The 23,535-nt window shown below is 37.9% G+C and overlaps 2 protein-coding genes across 2 annotated transcripts; one reads left to right on the plus strand and one right to left on the minus strand.

The window, feature by feature from the left end:
* Positions 1-1,207: 1,207 nt before the first annotated feature.
* CGA (glycoprotein hormones, alpha polypeptide) lies at positions 1,208-16,414 on the minus strand (the record flags this gene model as incomplete). The annotated part of the gene is made up of 4 exons (XM_082669122.1): positions 16,326-16,414; positions 3,047-3,153; positions 1,705-1,889; positions 1,208-1,285 (listed from the first exon to the last, which is right to left on the minus strand). Exons 2-4 carry the CDS (start codon positions 3,144-3,146, stop codon positions 1,208-1,210), a joined length of 363 nt encoding a protein of 120 aa, XP_082525248.1. The 5' UTR covers positions 3,147-3,153; positions 16,326-16,414.
* Positions 16,415-19,737: 3,323 nt separating this feature from the next.
* Positions 19,738-20,109, plus strand: LOC309831845 (CD59 glycoprotein-like; the record flags this gene model as incomplete). Its single annotated transcript, XM_082669166.1, has 1 exon — positions 19,738-20,109. One exon carries the CDS (start codon positions 19,738-19,740, stop codon positions 20,107-20,109), a length of 372 nt encoding a protein of 123 aa, XP_082525292.1.
* Between the last annotated feature and the right edge of the window lie 3,426 nt (positions 20,110-23,535).

Raw genomic sequence — 23,535 nt, forward strand, 5'->3', positions numbered from 1 at the left:
TTCCTTTTTTTTTTTTTTTTTTCCTGATTGAAAACTTCTACCAGTAAAAAAGTTTCGGACCAAACATCCTCAATATCTGCATATTTATTTATTGATAAATTTTGTACATGCATGACCATACTAATGTATCTGTACTTCTATAAAACTCATCCAAATGGTCATCTAAAGGGATAATGTGAAAATGAATAGAAATAGAAGTTATATTTTCTTCCTTCACCCCAATGGATTCACCCCCGTTTCTTCTCATAACTAGCACACTGGCCGAAGGACTCACCACTTGCTCTGGAAGGCTTGGTGGGAACAAGACTCTCCAGTGTCGGGTCACTGAGTATGTAGGGGCCCACACTAGCTCACTCCCTCCCATTAATCCTATTAAAAGTAACTGGCTTATAAAAAGAAACGAAATTGAGCTATTTGTAATGAGGTGGATAGACCTAGAGTCTGTCATACAGAGTGAAGTAAGTCAGAAAGAGAAAGACAAATACCGTATGCTAACACATATATATGGAATTTAAGAAAAAAAAATGTCATGAAGAACCTAGGGGTAAGACAGGAATAAAGACACAGACCTACTAGAGCATGGACTTGAGGATATGGGGAGGGGGAAGGGTAAGCTGTGACAAAGTGAGAGAGTGGCATGGACATATATACACTACCAAACATAAAATAGATAGCTAGTGGGAAGCAGCCGCATAGCACAGGGAGATCAGCTCGGTGCTTTGTGACCACCTAGAGGGGTGGGATAGGGAGGGTGGGAGGGAGGGAGACGCAAGAGGGAAGAGATATGGGAACATATGTATATGTATAACTGATTCACTTTGTTGTATAGCAGAAACTAACACACCATTGTAAAGCAATTATACTCCAATAAAGATGTAAAAAAAAAAAAGTAACTGGCTTGAAACTTTTCAGAAAAAATTAGAATTCAGTGGTAGAATGATGATTTAAAAGACTTTATTTCCAGCGGAACCAGCTTTTTATGGTCATGCTAAATGCTGTATTTCATTCCAAATGAAAAGAACAAGACTGCCGATTATACTGTAGGATAAAGAGAAAGGCAATAAAGCTGCAGTATATTCTTAAAGCGTGTAAAACATGGTACGGTCAGGAAAAGGAGGGTTTTATCTTGCAAAGTCATAAACACTGAACAAATTAATGTTCCACTCCAGGAAATCAGCAGTCATCAACACGGCCCTTTGCAAACTCTTTAAGATTTGTGATAATAACAAGTACTGCAGTGGCACTCAGTGTGATTCTCCACTCTGGCATTTCCCATTACTGTAGCCTAAGGAGGAAGGGGAAAAGACGACAGATATAGATAGATAGATAGGTGGGCAAAACTGAAAACTGTTAAATAAAATGGACTCTAGCCAGCTGAATTAAATAGATGCTTGCTATATTTGCATATTCTCCTTTTCAGCTGATATTTTCACTCTGAAAGCTTAGGTTTGCACTAAGTATTCTGTACTCTCTCCCAACCTGCCCCTCATCACCTCTACCCCTACTCTCTTCATTCAGAATAAATCCAGCCTGTGCCCACAAGGTTGCTGACTCTTTTGATTAAAGGGGACAAATGCAGCCCTTCACTCTACAAATAAAGCATGGGTCATCAGATACCTCTGGCATTAAACCCCATGGATGTGCTCTGAGGACATTTCTCTGGTTGAACTGTTAGAAAGTTTCTGGGGCCCTTTCAGTTCTCACCTTGGTAAATGCTTTGGCCACACAGCATGTGGCTTCTGAGGTGATGTTCTTTGGGACCAACATTGTCTTCTTGGACCTCGCTGGAGTGGGGTATGCTCTGGAGAAGCAGCAGCCCATGCATTGATAGATTGGGGCACCCAACTTGGAGAAGTATTTGTTTTCCTTTAGCTTGCATTCTGGGCAGCCTATCACCAGAAAAAAAGAAAGAAAGGAAAAAAAAAGGCAAAGAGTAAAATAATCCAAAAATAATTTTAAAAGAAACTATACATTTTTCCTCATTATGGGACAGCAAATATTCTTTTTATCTATTGGAAATCGAAAGAAATTAAATAAATAAATAAATACTGGGTTGACCCAAAAGTTTATCGGGTTCTTCTGTAATATGGAAAACCCGGACGAACTTTTTGGCCAACCCAATACTTTTGGGCTGTATGTTCATCTTCAGACACAATATCTATTTGTACTGACTACAGTTATTTTCATGGGAAAACGATTTTTGCAGATATGCATGGGAAATCTCAGTAGCAGTAGTTTCTCTTTCTTTAAGTATGACTTCTCAATTCCAGTGCTGATAGTATGTCTATAGGGAATGCAAAACTTGACAGATGAAAACACCATGCTCATCTGAAAGAAGGATTTTGCCCAGAGGCAAAATATTTTCCCATTTAGAATCTGCTATTGTTTTTGCCCCATAGCAACTCCAAATACTGACAAAGAAAAGCATGTGTCAGAATTAAGAAAGCATGGTGAGTGGCACAGCCTGATATGAGATCAGGCATCTGCACTTGGGAACAGGGGTTAAAATATTATCACTTGTCTAGAGAAAAACCATCACCAATAGTAGCTCACAATTTCATAGCAGATGGAATTATATCAGCTACTATATGAGATTTTTCGGAAAGTATAGCAAAAAATTTACTGCATAAAATGGTTTTGTTTTCTCACTTGTTAACTGATTTGAAAATTCATCTACAAAGGCAATGTTAAAATCCTCCCAACTCTTCTGGGAGACATGTAAAAAACAGAAAAAAAGTCAACTAGCTAGACTGAATAAGGAGCACTTTCTGCTTGTAAAACTCAGATAAAGAATAATCAGGAATCTATTTCAGATGGAAATGTACAGGCTGCTATTTAAATGGACATGTAAGATATCATTTTCACTGTACATTTTTGGAACCTAGTTTAATTTTACGTTCACAGTCTAAAAGTGCCTAGATAGATATCCAACAGCAAAGATTTATCACATTTGAAAAGGAGGTAGAAATGTAATTAATGGAGTTATTGATGTACATCTAGAAATGTGTGCTTTCTTGTTACTGCAAACCCAAGTTTGGTCACACACCCTGCATTGTAAACTCTCCATCAGGAAAGGAATAGAGAATTTGCAGAAACACAGACAATGTGGCCAGAATGACAGCTGCATATTTTCTGTAGTAATCCATGGCTCTTCTGCAAAACAGACATGGGAAAAAAGTTACTATAAAATTGGCTTAACAGGCATAACAACAACCAGTAATTTTAATAGTAATAGTCATCAGTGTCTTGACCCCTCTGCTTACAGCTCCCAATACACTCTAAAGCCATGTATAAAATAAGCAATTTCTCTTTTGGAAAGAGGTAGAGAATTGACTCTTCCTACTTCTCACATCAACCAGTAGAATCAGGTATAATGATAACAACAAGAAGTTCTCTTTTTAAAATCTTAACATCCTGTTAAGAAGCTTTAATGTCCTTATTTATGAAACATGAAATTTCAACTACATAATATCTAAGGATATCTATATGAGTGGGTGGATGGATGGATACATAGACAGACAGATAGATAGATAGATAAGCTTATATATGATATATAAAATATACAAGCATTTGAGCCCATCCTTCCCATCTCTACATTCCCAGGTGGGAAAACAGAAAGAAAGGATAATATCTCTCCTGCTTTTTATTCACTGTCGGTAGCTGGGCTGTAAGGCTAGTTATCAGTGTGCAAAGTAAATGCTACCCCAGCAATGTGGCAGGAGTAGACAGCAGGTAGTATCAATCAAAGTTCTCCTAAATCCACTTCCTGACTTATTTACACCTGTAGATACAGCTTTACCTAAGCATTCTGAGTACATGAGATCAGGTTATGCAAGGTCAGCTGAGTGATTGACCATTTATCCAGGCATTGACCTCACCGCATTTAAGAACTGGGTTTTATCCCTACATGTTCTAGAAAAATCTCATGTAAGATAAAAGGGACAAAAAAATTTTAATAGATCTTTATTGGAGTATAATTGCTTCACAATACTGTGTTAGTTTCTGTTGTACACCAAAGTGAATCAGCCATATGCATACATATGTCTCCATATCCCCTCCCTCTTGAGCCTCCCTCCCACCTTCCCTATCCCACCCCTCTAGGTCATCGCAAAGCACCGAGCTGATCTCCCTGTGCTATGCTGTTGCTTCCCACTAGCTAACTATTTTACATTCAGTAGTGTATACATGTCAATGCTACTCTCACTTTGCCCCAGCTTCCCCCTCCCACCCTGTGTCCTCAAGTCCATTCTCTATGTCTACATCTTTATTCCTGCCCTGCAACTAGGTTCATCAGTACCATTTGTTTTTTTTTAGATTCCATATATATGCGTTAACATACGTTATTTGTTTTTCTCTTTCTGACTTCACTCTGTATGACAGACTCTAGGTCCATCCACCTCACTACAAATAACTCAATTTCATTTCTTTTTATGGCTGAGTAATATTCCATTGTATATATGTGAAAGGGACAGATTTTTATCCCTATTTTTAAACTGCTTATGTTCAAACCATGAAAGATAACAGAGACAGAGAATTAATTACCAATGAGAAGACAATTCAGAACATTTAAAGAATTAACACCAATTTTACAGAGTCACTTTCATAAAATAGAAGAGAAGGGAACAGTTCCCAACTCAGTTTATGAGGCCAGGATTACCCTGACACCAAAACCAGACAAATACAGAACAAAAAAAAGAAAACAAGAGACTGGTATATCTCATGAAATTAGATGCAAAAATCCAAAACAAAATAATAGCAAATTGAACCCCGTAATGTTTAAGAAGAATTATTCAACACAACCGACTGAAAATAATTCACAGTATTCAAGGCTGTTTCAGTATTTGAAAATCACTTAATTGTAATCCACTATATCAAAAGAATAAAGAAAAATCATATGATTATATCAATCAACACAGGAAAGCATTTGAAAGCATCCAGTACTCTTTCATGATAAAAACTCTCATCAAACAAGAACCAAAAGGGTTTTCTCAACTTGATAAAGAGCATTTACAAAAACCTACAGATAACATCACACTTAATGGTGAAAAACCAAGTGCTTTCCCCTTCAGATCAGGAACATGGCAAGGATGTCCACTCTCACACTCTTATTCAATATAGTGCTGGACATTCTGGCCAGCAAAATATGGCAAGAAAAAGAAATTAAGGCACACAAATTTAAAATGAAGAAGTAAAACTATTCCTATTTATAGATGATATGATCATCTACATTTTAAAAAAAAAGCAAAACAGGGAACCTACAAAAAATGTTCTGGAACTAATTAGTGAGCTCAGCAAGATTGCATGACAAAAACAACACATAAAAATCAACTACATTTCTATATACTAAAAACAATAATGTGGAAACAAATTAAAAACACAATACTATTTATAATCGCTCCAAAGAAAATAAAATACTTACGTATAAATCTAACAAAATATGGACAGGACTTGTACACTGAAAATTACAAAATAATGATGAAGTAAATTAAAGACCTAAATAAACAGAGAGACATATCATGTGCGTGGATTGGAAGACTCAACATGGTAAAGACGTCAATTCTCTCCAAATTGATTTCTATGTTTAATGAAATACCTATCAAAATCCTAGCACAGCTTTTGTAGACACAGAGAAGTTTACAACTAGGATCTAAAATAGCTAAAACAATTTTAGAAACAAAGTGGGAGGAACCAGTCTTCCCAGTGTTGTCTTATTCTATAACTACAGTAATAAAACAGCATGATATTAGCAGAGGGATACACAGACCAATGGAACAGAATAGAGAACCAAAAAATATGCCCAGCTGGCTTTTGACAAAGATGCCAAAGCAATTTAACAGAGGATTTCGACTTTTTCAATAATGGCTGCTATAACAATTGGACATCCATAGGCAAAACAAATACAAAAACAGAACAAAACAAACATATAAACAAACACCTTCATGTAAATCTCATACCTTATATGAAAATTAATTCAAAATGGATCATCGACTTAACTGTAAAATGTGAAACTATAAAATTTTTAGGAAAAAATTGGGAAGGGTGGGCAGGGGCTAGGTGAATAGTTTTTAAGAGTTGACAATGAAATACATAAAAGGAAAAAATGATAAATTAGACCTCATCCAAATTATGGGTTAATCCTCAAAGAGGATGAAAATACAAGATACGGACTTAGAGAAAATGTTTGCAAGCCATATGTCTAACAGAGGACTAGTATCTGGGATATATAAAGAACTCTCAAAACTCAATTTAAAAAATCCAGTTGAAAAATGGGCATTGCACTGGAGAAGATATATAGATGGCAAGTAAGCACATTTAATGTATTCTACATCAACCATTAGGGACATGCAAATTAAAACCACAATGAGATATTATATACCTATCAGCTAGCTAACATAAAAATAACACCAAATGGATGCAGAGAAACAGGATAATTCAGACGTTTCTGGTGGAAATATAAAATGGTACAGCCCTCTGGAAAAGAGTTTGGAAGTTTCTTATAAAACTGAACATGTAGTTACCATATAACCCAGCAGTTGTACTTGGGCATTTATCTCAGAGAAATGAAAACTATGTTCAAATAAAACATATATAATGGGTCATAGCATCTTTATTTATAATAGCCCCAAACTGGAAATCGTCCAAATGCCCAACAGCAGAGGAATGGTTGGCTCTGCAAACAATGGTACTTCCAATACCAGATTATATACTATGTAACAAGAAATAGGAACATGTTATTGATACACATGCAACTGGGATGGATCTCAAGGGTATCCTGCTGAGTGAAGGTTGCATTCTGTGTGATTCCATTTATATAACGCTCTTGAATTGATAAAATTATAGAGATGCTACATTAGCAGTTTCAAGGAGTTAGTATGTGGGGAGGAAGTTGAGGGGAGTAAGTAAATGTGGCTATACAAAGATAGAACCGGGAGCCTTGTGGTGATGGAACAGTTCTTTATCTTGATTGTGATAGTGTCACAATCTAACATGGGATGAAATTGCACAGAAACACACACATACACACAATACTAGTGAAATCCAAATAAACTCTGTGGGTTGTACCAATGTCAATTTCCTGGTTTTCTCCTTGTACTATAGTTTTGGAAGGTATTATCATTGAGGGAACTAGCTAAAGGATACTCAGGACTTCTCTGTACATTTTTTGGGCCGGGGGGGGGCGCAACTTCCTCTAAATCTATAATTTATCAAAACCAAAATTTCTTTTAAAAAAATTTCAGAATGAGATTTATAATTCCATGTGATTCAAAACCTGTGGTTATTTTTCATGTAGACTGACATGGTAAGACCATGTTTTTGCTAGATGTTTGTATCAACCCATGTATCTTGTAAGAATAATTTGTCAGACAGTAGAACCAACAGTTTATAATACAGAAAACAGACTGTTTACGTGTAGGTAAGGCTAAAACATACGTACGTCATTATTTCTACCTGATTTATATACTTATACACAAGTAATTATGGGTTTTATTTATCTTCACCCATAATTAACACTGAATAAATATTGTCCTAAGTCAGTGGCTCTCAAAGTGAGATCTGGGGACCCTAAACACTTTTAGTGGGTCTGTGAGGTCAAAATTATTTTCATAATAATACTAAGATGCTGTTTGGATTTTTCACTCTCATCCCCTCATGAGTGTTCAGAGAAATTTTCTAGAGGCTACATGACATGTGATATTGCAACAGATTGAATAAAGAAGCACCTGAGAATGTAGCTGTGTTCTATTAGCCCAGTACTTTTTAAATTTTCGAAAAGAGGGAATTCCCTGGTGGTCCAGCGGTTGGGACTTGACGCTTTCACTGCCATGACCTCAGGTTCAGTCCCCGGTTGGGGGACTGAAGATCCCCACAAGCCTCAGGATGTGACCAAAAAAAAAAAAAAAAAATTGCAAAAAGGTAAAACAATGCCACTCTTCTCACTGACTTTTTTTGTTTTGGAAATTGTCATTTTTTATAAATATATTGTATTTGTGTTAACATGTGATGGGTTTTAAATTGTTGTTTTTAAAGGAATAAATATTTCTGGGAATTCCCTGGCAGTCCAGTGCTTGGTGCTTTCACTGCTGAGGGCCTGGGTTCAATCCCTGGTCAGGGAAATAAGATCTCACAAGCCATGTGGCCAAAAAAAAAAAAACAATAAATATTTTAAAACTTTTTCCAACATAATTTCTATATCAGTAACTATTGATAAATATAAATTCATTAAAAATATTCTTTGAGCTCTTCGATAATCTTTAAGATCATAAACAGATTCTAAGAGCTGAAATTTGAGAACCACTTCTTAAGTGATATACAAAGCCACAAGGAAAATTTCAGAATTGAAACTGGTTTCCTTTTTAAATTAGTATCATTTTTGTGCTTTGATATTGCAGCTCATATATTATGAAAATTCAGCATTATGCAGTGAACAATTATATCAGAATTAATTCAGAGAGAAGCATTTATAACAAGATTGCAGAAAGTGAGAGCATGAAACGGATGCATATTTTAGGATTTGCTTTATGATAAAGTGAAGAGAAGATTGAAAAAGCAGAACCAAAGTCACCATTCCTTTAGCTTTCAATAACAGAAACGGCTTTGTCTTTATTTTAAAAAGAGATGAGATTAACCAAGCAGAAAGGGATTAACCCTCAAATTCTAGGTGTTTCCGAAAACATTTTAATAAATGTTTTCATCAGCCTAATCACCCTTAGGCCTTTCTGTTTTGGAATATGGAAGAAAAACATTAAGACCCAGGGCAGGAACAATAATTATGTTCAGCTGGGATTTATGCTATTTTGCAAAACATGCTCAATCTAAATCAGATGTACTAATCTCAGCCTCTTGGTATTCCGAGTGAGAACACTGCAGGCATCACAGACTCTATATATCCAGCCCTACAGTGCGCCTCCAACACCCACTCAACACACCCTCACCTCCTGCCACCTGCCCCATCAGAATAAAATGAGGCCAAGAAAATGTGTGTATTCTCGACTTGACCTGTAAGGCCTCTCTCCCCCTTCTCAGCCATCCACCTCAGAGTTTTTTAAGGAGCTGCCCAGCCACCAGCTTCATTGTGAAGGTTTCATCCAAGCCCAAAGAGAGAATAAATAACTCTCCACTGCATTTATCCATCACTTTGCTTATAATTCTTAGATGAAGTTCCACAGTCTGTCCTGAACTCTAGCTAGTTATATACCTGTTTGTCTTTCCATCCATGTAAAGCTTCTTAAGCGTAGAAACTGTGCCCCTCTAACCCACCCCCATCCTAGCACAAGGTCTTGCACAGAGTAGATGCAGTTGTGTTGCATCGGGACTTTAGAACAGTAACAGTATCAATCAAAAGTTGCTTATGTAGAGCTGTCATTCATACTGAGAAACAAGATAACTCTTGAATGACAACTTAGAATAAGTGTTTAATAAAATAAAATATTTTCAGATAATAAATTCATTAGAGATGACATATTCTCACTTAGCTATAGAATTTGTAGCTGGCTAATACATAAATGTCTAAGTGTTAAATATGCCACAGGTAAGAGCCATTTTATGCTAAGATATAAAAGTCATAAGAATTCAAAAGAAATCATTAATAGAAAGCATATATAAGAGCTTCAGTGTTTCAACTGGGTATCTGTTACTTTATATCAAACTAGGTATGTGGGCAAATTTATGTTCTTAATATAATAAGACACTGTAAGGAAAAGATAGCATTCTTAAAAGTATTAAAGAATATTATTGCCATGATTTACTATTTTTTTTTATTTTTCATAGAAGTATAGTTGATTTACAATGTTAAACTTACTATTATTATTTAATATGTTTGCGTATTATTTATTGTGATTATATACATTAATATATAATTCATGTATTAAATGATTTATATAATAGGTAAATAGCAGTGTACCATACACACACACATATGGACATCAGTATATATCTATATATCTCTCTCTCTACATATCTTGACACACCAAGTACCATACACATACACACCAACCCCATCTATCAAACAGGGTACAAAGATAGACACTACGTTTTGATGTGGGAGTGGCAAAGTCATACTGCAGAATGAATTTAGACTGAGATTTTTTTTCTGGCCCGTTTTGAAAAGTACACCTGCCATAGCAGTGAAAACTTCGGGACAATGAACAATAAGGGGGCTTCTCTTTGCAGCTCCTCTGTTCTGTTTTTATCACAGAAAAAAAGTGTTTATAAGGTAAGGTGCCAGGACTGAGAAATCTATCATCCCAGCCTGTCAATCCTATTACTGAAAGGCTTCAAGGCAAATTAAATATACATACACACACATATATGTATGTATGTATATATGTGTACATGCATGTATGTACACAAATATACATATATGTACATATACATATATATATATATAAGATTGTTCCAAGAAGACAAGTGTTTGGTACAATGTGACATCCTGGTCTTCATTCACCTGCAAAGATGCTGCCATTGCTCCCCCACTGCCGAAGAGTAAGGTTTTCGATTTTTCTAATGGTGTTGGTAGATGGGGTGACTCACCCATACTCTCCACACCAGGAAGCCCAACTGACTCATAGCACATTTTTGAGATGACTGGCTAGGGTAGAGGCATAATTCTTTGTTAACAAAACAGATTAAATCTAACTGATTTCTAGAGAGTTAACCTAAGGCTTCACTTCATTAGCCCCATCTAGCCCAGCCCCAAACTACCAATAAGAAGAAAAGTAGGCAGCCTTCAGTGAAGGATCACTAATGAAAAAGACCCTTGAAAGCAAAGACTTTAATCCCCAGCACACTGCCTGGCATGAGATAGGTATGTAAGAATTGTTTGTTAAACAGAGGAGAGGCCTGTAAGTTTTAGCATCTTGCCTGGTCCAGCGAATAGCAATAGTTCAGCCTGGATGAGAGATACGAAGGTGGAGCATCGCAAGGATAAGTGGACGTTCAGCACCCTTCATCCTTCATCCCACCACCTCCCATGGAGCCAGTCCCCGAACAGGCTCACCTCCACGTCCCACCGAGTGACCACTGATGTCTCCTGCTGGACGAATTTAAAGAGTCTGGGGTCAGTGATCAGGAAACTCAACTTGGAGTAGCCTTGGCTACTAGTTTTCTTTCTTCATGTCCTCTAGTTGCAGCAAGTGGGTTTTTACCCTGTTCTTGTAACATATTCTGAATCCCACGTCGAGCAGTGAATGTCTTCTGTGATCCCATACTCCAGCCCCCAAGCTCAGTAATCCAACAAGTTCTCAGTTCTTCGAAGTAGACATTCAAATATTGCTCCTAGGCACTAGAGTGACCTTGAGACCCAGTATCGCATTCACTGATCGTCGAAGGATGGCTGAGAGAGAAACGGTTAATACTCCCATGATCTGTCTCAAATCCCCTCATTCATTCTTTGATATAGATAATTAATGCTTTCTCTATTTTATGAAAAGATGAGTTTTGGATGATTTGACAGTTCAACATTGTAAAGTGCAAAATTTAAGGTCCAAATTGAACATTTGAAAGATTTAAAGACTTTGAATAAGTACCTGCTACGTGCCAGGCACTGTGCCAAGTATGGGTGACACAAATATGAATAAGTTTCCTGCTCTCTGACCCAGATACAAAGGCAAATGACTGTGAGTGAGAGCAATGAATGCTGTAGTAAAAGCATTCGTAGATGTTGAAACATTTGATAGGCTGGGGACAGGAAAATGGAGAGGTGAAAAACTAATGAGAATAAAGAACACGTATTTCATGGGGGAAGAGAAGCACGACGGTAGTAAATATATGTTTTACTGTTTTAACATTTGTACAGGAGCTTTGTGTATTCAGCAGTCCTCATAACTTCCCCAGCCTAATCACAGGGGTTGCAAATAGTGTATCCCCAAAGTGTCCAGAGGAAAATAAGTGATGTCACACAGTTCAGCAGCTGTATTTGGGGTGGGATTTCTGTTTATCAATTACTTAACAGTATTTTTTGGCTTCGCAAAATTCTAAAAGGGAGCCGACTTAATTTTCCAGATGAAATGAAGAGAAAGAGGGAAAAAAGGGGGTCTTAGAGGCAAAAGACATATAAAGTACAACTTGTACAGGTATACTTTGCAAAAAAACAAACAAACAAAAAACCCCAGGGGTTTCCATAAAAACAGAACAAAAGATGACCTATAAATATTTATTTTTTAAAAAGAAAAGGAGCAGGCAGTATTTAGAAGGAAATTGAAGTGCTCATAGGATTATAAAAATTTCAATTCCTTTATGACGATTCTTGTAACAATCATATTTTGAGAAGCTTCTTAACTGACTAAATTTAAGGTTAAAATAAGATGTACACTTTCTGCTTTAATTGTTATTTTAAGGCACTTTACAATGTTAACATAATTATGTAATTAAAATCTTAGTTCTTCCATTACCCTTCTGGTTTTTCTAGCACATCAGCATTTTTTAAATTGTCTGCAAACTAAATCAACAAGAAATTTTGATAGGACAAACTCTATGTACCATAAAATATTGTTGTAAATGAGAACTTCAAATATTTGTAGTTTCAAAGTACCCAATTTTTAAAATTAACATTATTGCAGTAATAAATGCTATCAGGAGCAAAACATTAAGTAGTGTCAACTTATCACTCGGAAAAGTAAAACATCCAAAGGCCAGAAAAGTTTTATACAGAGCATTATTATAGCAATATAAGAATCATTCTTGTAACTTTAAAAATTTGTGCATTACATTTTGTTTTTTATTTGAGCTGTTTTTGTGCAATCTTTTGACACACCAAGTATCATTTCCATTTAAAAGCACTAGATTATAGAAACATTTAATTTACCTTAAAGTCTCTCAATAATAGAATGGACAGGCTGGGTTTGTAGATTTCTCAACCCCAGCACCTCACATTATAAGCATTTTTTTCTGTGATAAAAACAAAGCAGGGAATTCCCTAGAGGTCCAGTGGTTGGGACTCCACGTTTCCACTGCAGGGCCCACGGGTTCGATCCCTGGTTGGGGAACTAAGATCCCACGTGCTGCGCGGTGCAGCCAAAAATAAAAATAAAAATAAATAATAGTTAAAAAAAAAAACAGAGCAGAACTGCAAAGAGAAGACCCTTATTGTTTATTGCCCCTGTTTTCTCTGCTATGGCAGGTGTACTTACCAAAGATGGCCACAAAAATATTCTCAGCCTACATTCACTCTGCAGTATGACCTTGCCACTTCCATATGGAAAAGTGGTGTGTCTGTCTTTGTATCCCGTTGACCTAGGGGGGCCCTATGACTACTTACACCAATAGAATAAGGCAGTCATGAGAGTGTCCCTTACACCAGTACAACACTGGGCCAGTCGTGGGAGTAGCCCTGCACTGACCTGGCAGTTTCTGCTTCCTGTGTCTTAGAAGCCAGTTGCTGTGTAAGAAGTGCTACTAGTCTGAGACCACCACACAATAAGAAGGCTATAAGCCACGTGGACCGGCCCTGGAGAACGAGATGCCACACAGAGAAAGAGAAAGAGGCCAAGAAATAATGAGTGAAGAAGCCATTTGGATGACCAGCCCAGTCGAGCCTTCAGATGACTCCAGCCCCAGCCAATATCTGATCACAAATGCATGAGAAATCCAAGTTAAGAACGGCCCAGTTGAGCCCAATCCACTTGCAGGGCCTTGAGAGATAATTATAACTTCTTGTTTTACCCACTAAGCTTTTCAGTACTTTGATGCACAGTAATAGATAACTGGAACAACCACTGTCTCTTATAACAAAAATTTCTCCTCCAGGGTTTGAGATATGGGACGCCGGTCTTGTCTCTCCACTTTCTTCCGGTACTTTTCCTCTGTGGGGTGTGATTTATATAACACAGATTCAGTTAATCTATTAGGGAAAATCTAACAAAGTGTGAAAAAAAATTCTGAGTTAGCATTGCCCACAGTATCTGCCATACTGAATTTGGTAATAATAACTTCTACATTAAAAAGAATACCAACCATTAATTGAGCACTTGTGTGTGCTAGGTATTCTTTTGAGCACCTTGAACACATAAATATATTCAATACTCATGACAACCCTGTGAGGTATTCTTCTCATTTTGGCAGATAAGAGAATTCCAGAGGCGAAGTAACCTATACAAAGTCACAAAATTCACCACTGGCAGACCTAAGATTTTATCTTTTTTTTTTTTTTTTTCGGTACGCGGGCCTCTCACTTCTGCGGGCTCTCCCATTGCTGCGGAGCACAGGCTCCGGACGTGCAGGCTCAGCGGCCATGGCTCATGGGCCCAGCCACTCCACGGCATATGGGATTCTCCCGGACCGGGGCACGAACCCGTGTCCCCTGCATCGGCAGGCGAACTCTCAACCACTGCGCCACCAGGGAAGCCCAGACCTAAGATTTTAGAATGTCTCTTTACAACTCCAAGCTCTGAACCGCATTTTACTACACTGCCTTCAAAACTTTATATTTCACAATGAACTTCTTAAATGTTTTTTTTTTCAGGTGGTATATCCCTAAATAGAATGCTGACATCTTTTTTTTTTAGAGTAATATTACGTTATACCAGCTCAAATATAACTTGCTCGTGTAATTTTTTATTTTGCATATTTATCTGACTTCACCTTCTTCAGAACAGCCTTAAGAAAGACATTTCATTCATATAAAGAGGCACTTTACACCTGACCAAGGCATGAGAACTAGTGTCTGATTGGCGGGGAGTGACTGGCGGGGGCCAAGCATTGGCTTTCATATCCATTTCCCTTGTTTGATTCTCTTTACACTTCTTTGGGGAAAGCACTACTATGTCACCTATCTCGTAGACTAGAAAACTACACTTGAGAGAGGTAAAAGGATTTGCCAAAGTCAACTGGAAAGTGGTCTGATCCTAAGATAGTACCCTTTCACCTATACTACCTTTATAGCCTAGAAACACACAGTTAATCCATTCTCTTTAGGGCGTTGATTTAAGCATGGATCATGATGTTACTGTTGTCTTTTCAAATTCAATTCATAATATTGCCCTTGATTCTGCTCCCGCTCTGGCCTAAGCGCCCTCTTCTCTCTCTCCTCCTCCTACCCCAGTGCACAGCGGATGCTAGAGCATTTCTATAATGTCATCTCTGAGTCTGATGAATCAAGAAATTACTGGATTATTTTGTGCAACATTATGATGGGGAATGCTGAAATGTTACACACCAAAACCAGAATTTGCAAGGATCATAAGTTGATAGCAAACTACTCTGGGATTCACAATCTATAAAAATGGAGGTATGGTGCTATAGGTCATGCTGTTCTCAATGGAAATATCAGCTGATTCCTGTACATTTTCTCTTTGTGAAAGCTGATTATCTTGATCTACTTTTGAACAAAATGCACATATTACGTTCTAATTTTACTATTTCTGTTTCCTAGCTCTTACTTTGAGTTTTCATGTAAATTTGAGAAATGTACAAGGAAACTGAGAAGCTGTTCTGGAATATAATAAATTGCTTTTCTAACACTTCACATGCTACCTTTTTCAGCAAGAAATGGTGAGAAATATGACTCAAAATTTCAACGACTCTGTTACTGCAAAAAAAAAAAAAAAAGAAAAGAAACCAAAACCAAAGTTAAGGAAATGAAATGAAGACACATAAACTTTTCATAAATGGTGGTTATTCTTATCATTTAAAAATAATTCAAAACTATAGCAAAGTATTACAATCAATTTGGATGACCAATATTTTGAATAATTGAGTTGATGTTAAGTAATTATTTAAAAGATATCTCCAGAAACTTAAGAATATTCCTCTGTTCTAATATAAAACATCTTCTTTTTGGATTGAGGAGAAGATTGTAGAGCTTAGGAAACAATAGTTTCCATGAAAGTGAAATGGAGCTTCAGTATTCCTGAGGACCCATGTAGTGTGAGTTCATAATTCTTCCATGTACCCAAATCTTGTATCCTCAACATTAATAAGGAGGGACAAAGGAGCACTTTTATTTTCTAGTCCTAATTTCCTAACCAGCTGCCATTCCAAGCAGCACTGACGCAAATATAACTAAAGTTAGCAAACATTTCTAGAAACTCTCTGTGGAACAAACCAATTAGACTTAGCCAAGTGATGTAGAATTGCAAGGTCCATCAGTAATAGTGAGAAATACTACCGACTCTTATTTTTGTGGCATTCTATGAAAGAAGAAAAAGGAAACAATGTTGTTCAAGACATTTCAGTGTTACAATTCAAGTCTACCCAAGAGGGTCTATTCAAAAAATATCAGAAGCTATGTTCATTCCGCTGAACAGGTGAGCTGCTTTACCATTGACCAGTTTGAAGATGTAGTTATGTGTCATTTAAAAACTGATGACAAAACAATATCAGCAGCTTACATGTCTCCTCCCTCCTCTTCCTGACCCCTGGAAGCCACTCCAAAGAATGCCTTTCAAATGACATCCAATATTTCTTGAGAAAACTTTTTAGTTACTGACAGGCACTCACACATCACAGCAGGAGACAGTTGGTTTCTGGCTTCAGTTAGATAACATCTTAGCCTGTGATCACAGACCACAATTTTGCAGACTTCCTCCCAATTCAATCATGAGTGCTGAAAAGAGAATGTGTAAATGCCTGTCTTCTTACTAAGGTTTATGCACAACCAGCTCCCTTGTATTCTCAAATATTTTACTCCTTAATTAAAATCCCCCAAATTATTTCATTCATATTACCTTCCTCTGGATTTTTTGCAGGATGTGGTCAGGGCAGTTGACTGTGGATCTGAAGAGGGATTTTAGCTTCGTCTTGTGATTTCTCAGTAACTGCTCTTAATAAAGTCCTCACCTGTCTTATATACCAGCAGAGTAATAAAAACTGCATGTTCCCACCTGCATCTAAGTCCAGGGATCAACAGTAAATTCCATCCAATGATTGAATGGTACTTTGTGTAATTACCATGACATCAATTTGATCTTATCTCGTTTCAGCCCTTCCATCATTTTTTGTTTTGAGCCATTTCCAGGTGGTGTTGACTGCAAGGTCAGCCTATGAAACAAGAGTACGCTGTTATTTTCTACATAATTTTAATCAAGACTTATACACAACATCCTGAAAGTTGACACTTTCCTATAAACAGGATCCTACAAGCATTACATTTAATTAGCTAAGTACCTGATGTTTACTTAAAACAGAAGAGCTGTAAATTTCAGATGCTAGATATAGAGCATTTCTAAGCTTACAACATTACTCCAGTAGAAAACAGAAAAATAAAACACACACCTATTTAGACTTTTCTAAAATTAAATGTGCATCTGGCTTTAATAAGGATGCATGGAGAAGGCATGAGGCAATGCTGAGAAGGACTGATTGGTTCTCAATATTTGTGCCTTTCCCCCCCTCGTTTCACTTTTGTAAAACTCAGTTTCTTCCTAAACAGAAATTACATATGTTATGGCTTGCCAGCTGAGGAACGCTTAGCTCCAAGATTCCCAGTACATTGTCTTCCTAAAACCCACCAAGCACTTCAGGCTATGGCTGTGGCTGCGTCTATCCTGCTTTTAGGGTTGTGATCCTAAAATAGTTCAAGACTCCATTCGTTGAAGGAAGAGGGACCCCTTCCAGGGCCCAAGAGTGAGCACTTGTCTAACACTCAAAAATGAATTGTCCCAGGAGACACACATGCTGACAAGCAAGAGACTTTCCTGGGAAGGGGCACCCAGGCAGAGAGCAGCAGGGTAAGGGAGCCCATGAGAACTGCTCTGCCATGTGGCTCGCAGACTCAGGTTTTATGGTGATGGGGTTAGTTCCAGGTTGTCTCTGGCCAATCACTCTGACTCAAGGTCCTTCCTGATGGCACACGCATGGCTCAAGACTGATTTCAGCAAGAAGGGTTCTAGGAGGTTGGTAGGACAATGGACTGGCGTCTCCTCTCTCCTTTTGACCTTTTGTAACAGAGAAGAACAAAAATCTGACCCCATGTTGGATCTGTTTCTTTTACTTCAACCTTTGTTTTCCGTTGCTTTTGTTACTATAATCACCAAAAGGATACTGTCTATAGCTATAAGCATACATAATGGCATGCCTTGGGGAACGCTGCCACTCTGCCTGAATGTTAAACTAAAGTGCCTTTGTTCAGCTCACAGGGAAACATCCTGACCCTGCCCACCTGAGATCACACAACGGCTTAGGCCAAAATGGCTTCTCTTATGTCAAGAAAGCCATTCCTGGTTCTCTTTCTCTGGGGACTCCATAACTTATCTGCTTACACGATTGAAACAGGAGGGAAGGGGGCGGGGCACCACCCTTAAAAGAATGACCTAGGGCTTCCCTGGTGGCGCAGTGGTTGAGAGTCTGCCTGCCGATGCAGGGGACACGGGTTCGTGCCCTGGTCTGGGAAGATCCCACATGCCGCGGAGCGGCTAGGCCCGTGAGCCATGGCCACTGAGCCTGCGCGTCCGGAGCCTGTGCTCCGCGGTGGGAGAGGCCACAACAGTGAGAGGCCCGCATACCGCAAAAAAAAAAAATAAAAAAGAATGACTTAGTTTGAGGACACAACATAAACTGATTAGAACCAAGTAGGTGCAAGATGGCAGACGGATGAGTCGACTTCCACTAGACCTTGAGCCTCAGTATATGTTCATTGTAACACATCAGCAAGCTAAATGACACACCCGCAGGAGCCATGACAGTTCCAAGTCTGACCATAAGGTCAAAGAGTGGGTGGTGACCCAATTTCTCGAAATCCCCACCCCTTTCCCAAAATAGTTGGAATACTCCTCCCACTTAGTAGCCTGTGAAATTACCCAGCCCTATAAAAACTGTCAACCCCATACCCTGGGGCTGCTCTTGCCTTCTGAGATGGCCCACACTCTGTCTGTGGAGTGTGTTTCTCTCTAAATAAATCCACTTCTTACCTATCACTTTGTCTCTCACTGAATTCTTTCTGCGATGAGACATCAAGAACCTGAGCTTCATTAAGTCCTGAGACCAGGTGTGTGATCTCAGTTAAAAGAACATGGGTTCAAGTCCCAGTGTGTGGGTTCAAGTCCCAGTCGGAGTTACACGGTTTCAGGATGACAAGGCCAATAGCCACCTTTACTAGGCAAACTCCTGAAAGCATGTCGTGGTACAGAGGAGGTGTCAGGAACATCTTTGCATAGCGGTATGACACAGTGAAGTACATACCAGCTATGCTAAATGCATGGATTTTTCCTAATGACGTTTTGTCATTTACATACTGAATTCTTTTTCAACATAACCACCTTTGTAAATGTTTCATATGATTAGTTGATTTGTTTTATAAAACATAATTTGATCTTTCTGATAGCAAAGTATGATTATCACAAACATTATGCTGTAATCAGAAGAACCGCTGAGGTATGTAAAATGCTTGCTTTTTCAAGTAGCTTTTGCTTCATATAATTCCAAATATAATTCCAAAGATATATTACGTGATTTTAAGTTTTGAAGCAATACAAGAGTATTTCCAATGAAAAGTAAGTCTTCCTCCTACCCCAAAATCCTCACTCCCATTCTCAAAGGTATCCATTTTTAACAATTTCTTAATGTTTCCAGAAATTATCTGTGTATATAAACACATTTTCTGGGGTTTTGCTATATACAAACAAACATACACATTGTTTAGTGTCCTACCTTCCTTTTTCTTTTTAAATCTAACAGTGTATCTTGGTGGTTTTTTCCATATCCATATATTATGCAGATCTAGCCATACTTTTAACATAGTACAGTAGCAGGAGTAGCCACACTGAAGCGGATGACAGGAGCCATAAGAATCTGTAGCTGGTCACGATGGGAAGCAAAGGAGGGTTCGTCCCGCTTGGGCTCCTGTTCATCCTGGCTGTCCTCTGCCATGTAGGTCACAGCCTGGAGTGCTACAGCTGTATTAACCCAGCTAATGGCTGCACTACGGTCGTCAGTTGTTCACATAATCAAGATACTTGTTTCATCGTTAAAGCCATGCCACCAAAAACTTACTACCAGTGTTGGATGTTTGACCGCTGCAGTTCCGAAGCCATTGCAAAAGCCTTAGGGGAGAAGGAGCTTCAGTACCGCTGCTGCCAGGAGAACCTGTGTAACAAAAGTGATGGGACGAGTATATCAGGGAAAACAGCTCTGCTGGGCATCCTGCTGCTGGTGGCAGTCTGGCGCTTTTGTCTCTAAATCTACACCAGGAGGGCTTCTCCTAAATCTCCTGTTTCTGTATATGCCTTATTTCCTGTGCGGCTGCATTCCAAAGGCTTTAGATTTTCCAACTGGATCCTGTTGGGAAAGACTAAAACTAGCTTGAGCAACTCAGATAAGAGAGAGGAACTCAGAGAGATGCTGAAGACCAGTCCTATTAGCAGAGAAGACCTGTGTGAGGGAAAAAGTTTGAGAGAAGCGCATGTGATTTGAGGAAGGTTGCATGCTTCTTACTCTGAGCTCAAGCAGATTCTCCGCGATCCTCAGTTATTTCCCTCTGCTTCCTTGGATGTAGTTAATGTGATCAGTACTTTTTTGGGAGACTGGGGCAGGGGGCTCCTTTTCAACAGTCTCTCTCGCAAGGCATGCTTTTTTCTCGCTTTTCATGGCCCCTGTATTGCCAGGTAGGCATGATGCATGTTCCAGGTGTGGGCTTGTCAGGGACAGAGATTCTTAACGACTGTTGTATTCTCAGTTAGAAGGTGTCTGGCTGGGAAGGAGGTAAGCTTTCCAGATGGCAGGGCACGGAAGCACAAGGTTTGCCTTTAGAGAGGTGCCAGAGGCTGAAATCTGACTTTTCCTCTGTCCTTAAATTTTGTATTGGCTTTGCTGTCTTCCGCTAGAAAAACTCAGTAGCATAAATTAATGGTGTGTTAAACCTGTCCCTCCCACTCCCCGCCTTTTTTATTGGAATGGTAGGCTGTCTTAGCTTTGTCACACACAGTTAAAAACTAAACATTTGAATATTCTATGTTACATGTGACTTGCAGTTATTAAGTGTGCTTATTTTATTTTATTATTTTTTAACATCTTTATTGGGGTATAATTGCTTTACAATGGTGTGTTAGTTTCTGCTTTATAACAAAGTGAATCAGTTATACATATACATATGTTCCCATATCTCTTCCCTCTTGCGTCTCCCTCCCTCCCACCCTCTCTATCCCACCCCTCCAGGCGGTCACAAAGCACCGAGCTGATATCCCTGTGCTATGCTTATTTTAAATGCTACTGGTAAAACTCTTCATATGTGTACGTATAATGCATGAATGGAACAGAAGGAGCCTTTGGGGTTGTGATTTGAGATTTCCAAATGACATCATGAACAGTAACAGGTCTGCGGGGATGTGTTTTACCTGCCGACATCCAGCCTGTTGGCTCCTAGCTGAGTCAGCACAGATAGTGTAAAGTACACTTGCAAGGGCCATTAGCATGCTGAGGCTTTCAGAAGCGCTACCAGTTTCCTAAAAATGATATACCTTTTCAGGAGGGCAAAGGTTTGCCTTTTTCTTGTGGATACTGGTGAATAATTTAAGATCCAGTAGACTTAATGCCATTTGTATGCTTACAATCTTGGCTGTATTTGACAGCATAGCCCGCCTTTTGCTGATGAAAGTGGAATTTCTTGATTAACATTAAAAAAAAAAAACTTGATTATGTGATCTGTTGGACAAACCAGAATGAATCTCATCAAATACAAAAAAAAAGAAAAAAAAAGTACAAAGTATTATGAATCATTAATTACTTAACCAGCCCTCTATTAATGATTATTTGGATTATATCCAGGTTTTTCCTACTATTACAAACAGTGCTCTAATTATCATCCTTGTTCTGGTTACGTGTACAATTATACTTCTAGGATACGCTTTTAGAAGTAGAATTGCTGGATCAGATTATGAATATTTTAAACTTGTATAGAGATTATTCAAGCCCTCTTCTCCACACCCCCCAAAACTGATGTCATGAAATAAGTTAATTTTTGTGAAACAGGTGAAATAGAGTGTCTTATTTTCATTTGCATTTATATAATTCTGAGCAAAGTTGGACATCACTTCATAAATTATAGGTCATTTATGGATTATTTGTCCATAACTGCCTCTTCAAAAATATTTCTCAAGTTGTTAATTTTATCTTTAATTTTAAGCTTAACTTTTGACTCTTTTATATTTTTTACCATACAATAATTCTTAGGTAGTCAAATATATCTATCTTTAACTTTTTGACTTGTTGGTTTTATGTCATGCCAATGATACTAAAAAGAAGTATTTGTATTTTATTCTAGGGTGTATACAGCTTTATTTATTTTCAATTTAGATCTTTAATTCATCTGTAATTTATCTGGGGTTGATGAGTGAAGTAGAAATCCAGCCTCTTTTTAAATCTAAACGACAAGCCAGTTATAATACCAGGTAGGGACTAATCAATCCTTTTTGTCTCGACTAATCTGAAATGCTCCTAAATTCCTAAATATTTTGTGGTCTAGTTTTGGGTTCTCTATTATGATTCATATTAATAAAAAAATGTTCAACAAATGATAATAAATGTTTTAAATTTGTTAAGATCATTAAGTATTAGATTTAATTATTTAGTGTCTATCAAGTGTATCAATCAAAGTGCATCACCAAAGAGAAATTATTGAGGTATAGTTGATTTACAATGCTGTGTTAGTTTCAGGTGTACAGCAAAGTGATTCAGTTTTATATATATATATATATATATATATATATATATATATATTCTTTTTCATATTCTTTTTCATTATAGGTTATTACAAGATATTGAATATAGTTTCCTGTGTTATACAGTACATCCTTGTGGTTTATCTATTTTTTATATAGTAGTTTGTATCTGTTAATCCCAAACTCCAAATTTATCCCTCCCCCCACCGCTTTCCCCTGTGGGAACCATAGGTTTGTTTTCTGTCTCTGAGTCTGTTTCTGCACAATACTGTAAAGCAACCATACTTCAATTTTTAAAAAATGATTACCACAGTGAATTTAGTTAACATCAAAAAAGAGAGAGAAATTAGACATAAATCATATCCTTAAATTGCTAACACTCTGGTCACTATAAATAGAAGTATTGGGATTTTCCCTCAACATTCTTTTTGACTCGTCATGAGATTACTAAAACGGAACTCGGATTTCCTAACCTCCACTCGACTCTTTAATGTTGTGTAGCTCTGTTTCTTGTAGTCTGTCCCGTGTTCCATCTAAATCAGATTTATCAGGCTGTTTGTTTAAAGACAGATTCTTGGGTCCCATCTGGGACCTACTGGATCAAAACCACTGTCAGCTGAGCTGAGAAATTTGCATTTTACATACCAAAGCTTACAAACCATGAGTGTGCAGCATTGTTTAGTAAGCCAGCAATGTAGTTAAGGAAGCAATATGGTGTGGTGTCATCTTCAGCTGCCCCTGCAGCACAACTAAATTGAAAATGGTAAAGTCATTTGTTCAGCTCTGTGAGCCTCTACTTCCCACAAACAGCTGGAACCCCCAGCACCAGGAATCTGAGATAAAGATAGCCCAAAGCACCGAACAACTATCCCGTGGTCACAGACACAAATGCAGGCAGCAGTTTCTCGGTTGAGATAAGGTTTTTAATCAGCAGCAGCAGGTAAGATGA

Source organism: Grampus griseus (genome assembly GCF_964374135.1).
Source record: "Grampus griseus genome assembly, chromosome: 13".
Lineage (NCBI taxonomy): Eukaryota > Metazoa > Chordata > Mammalia > Artiodactyla > Delphinidae > Grampus > Grampus griseus.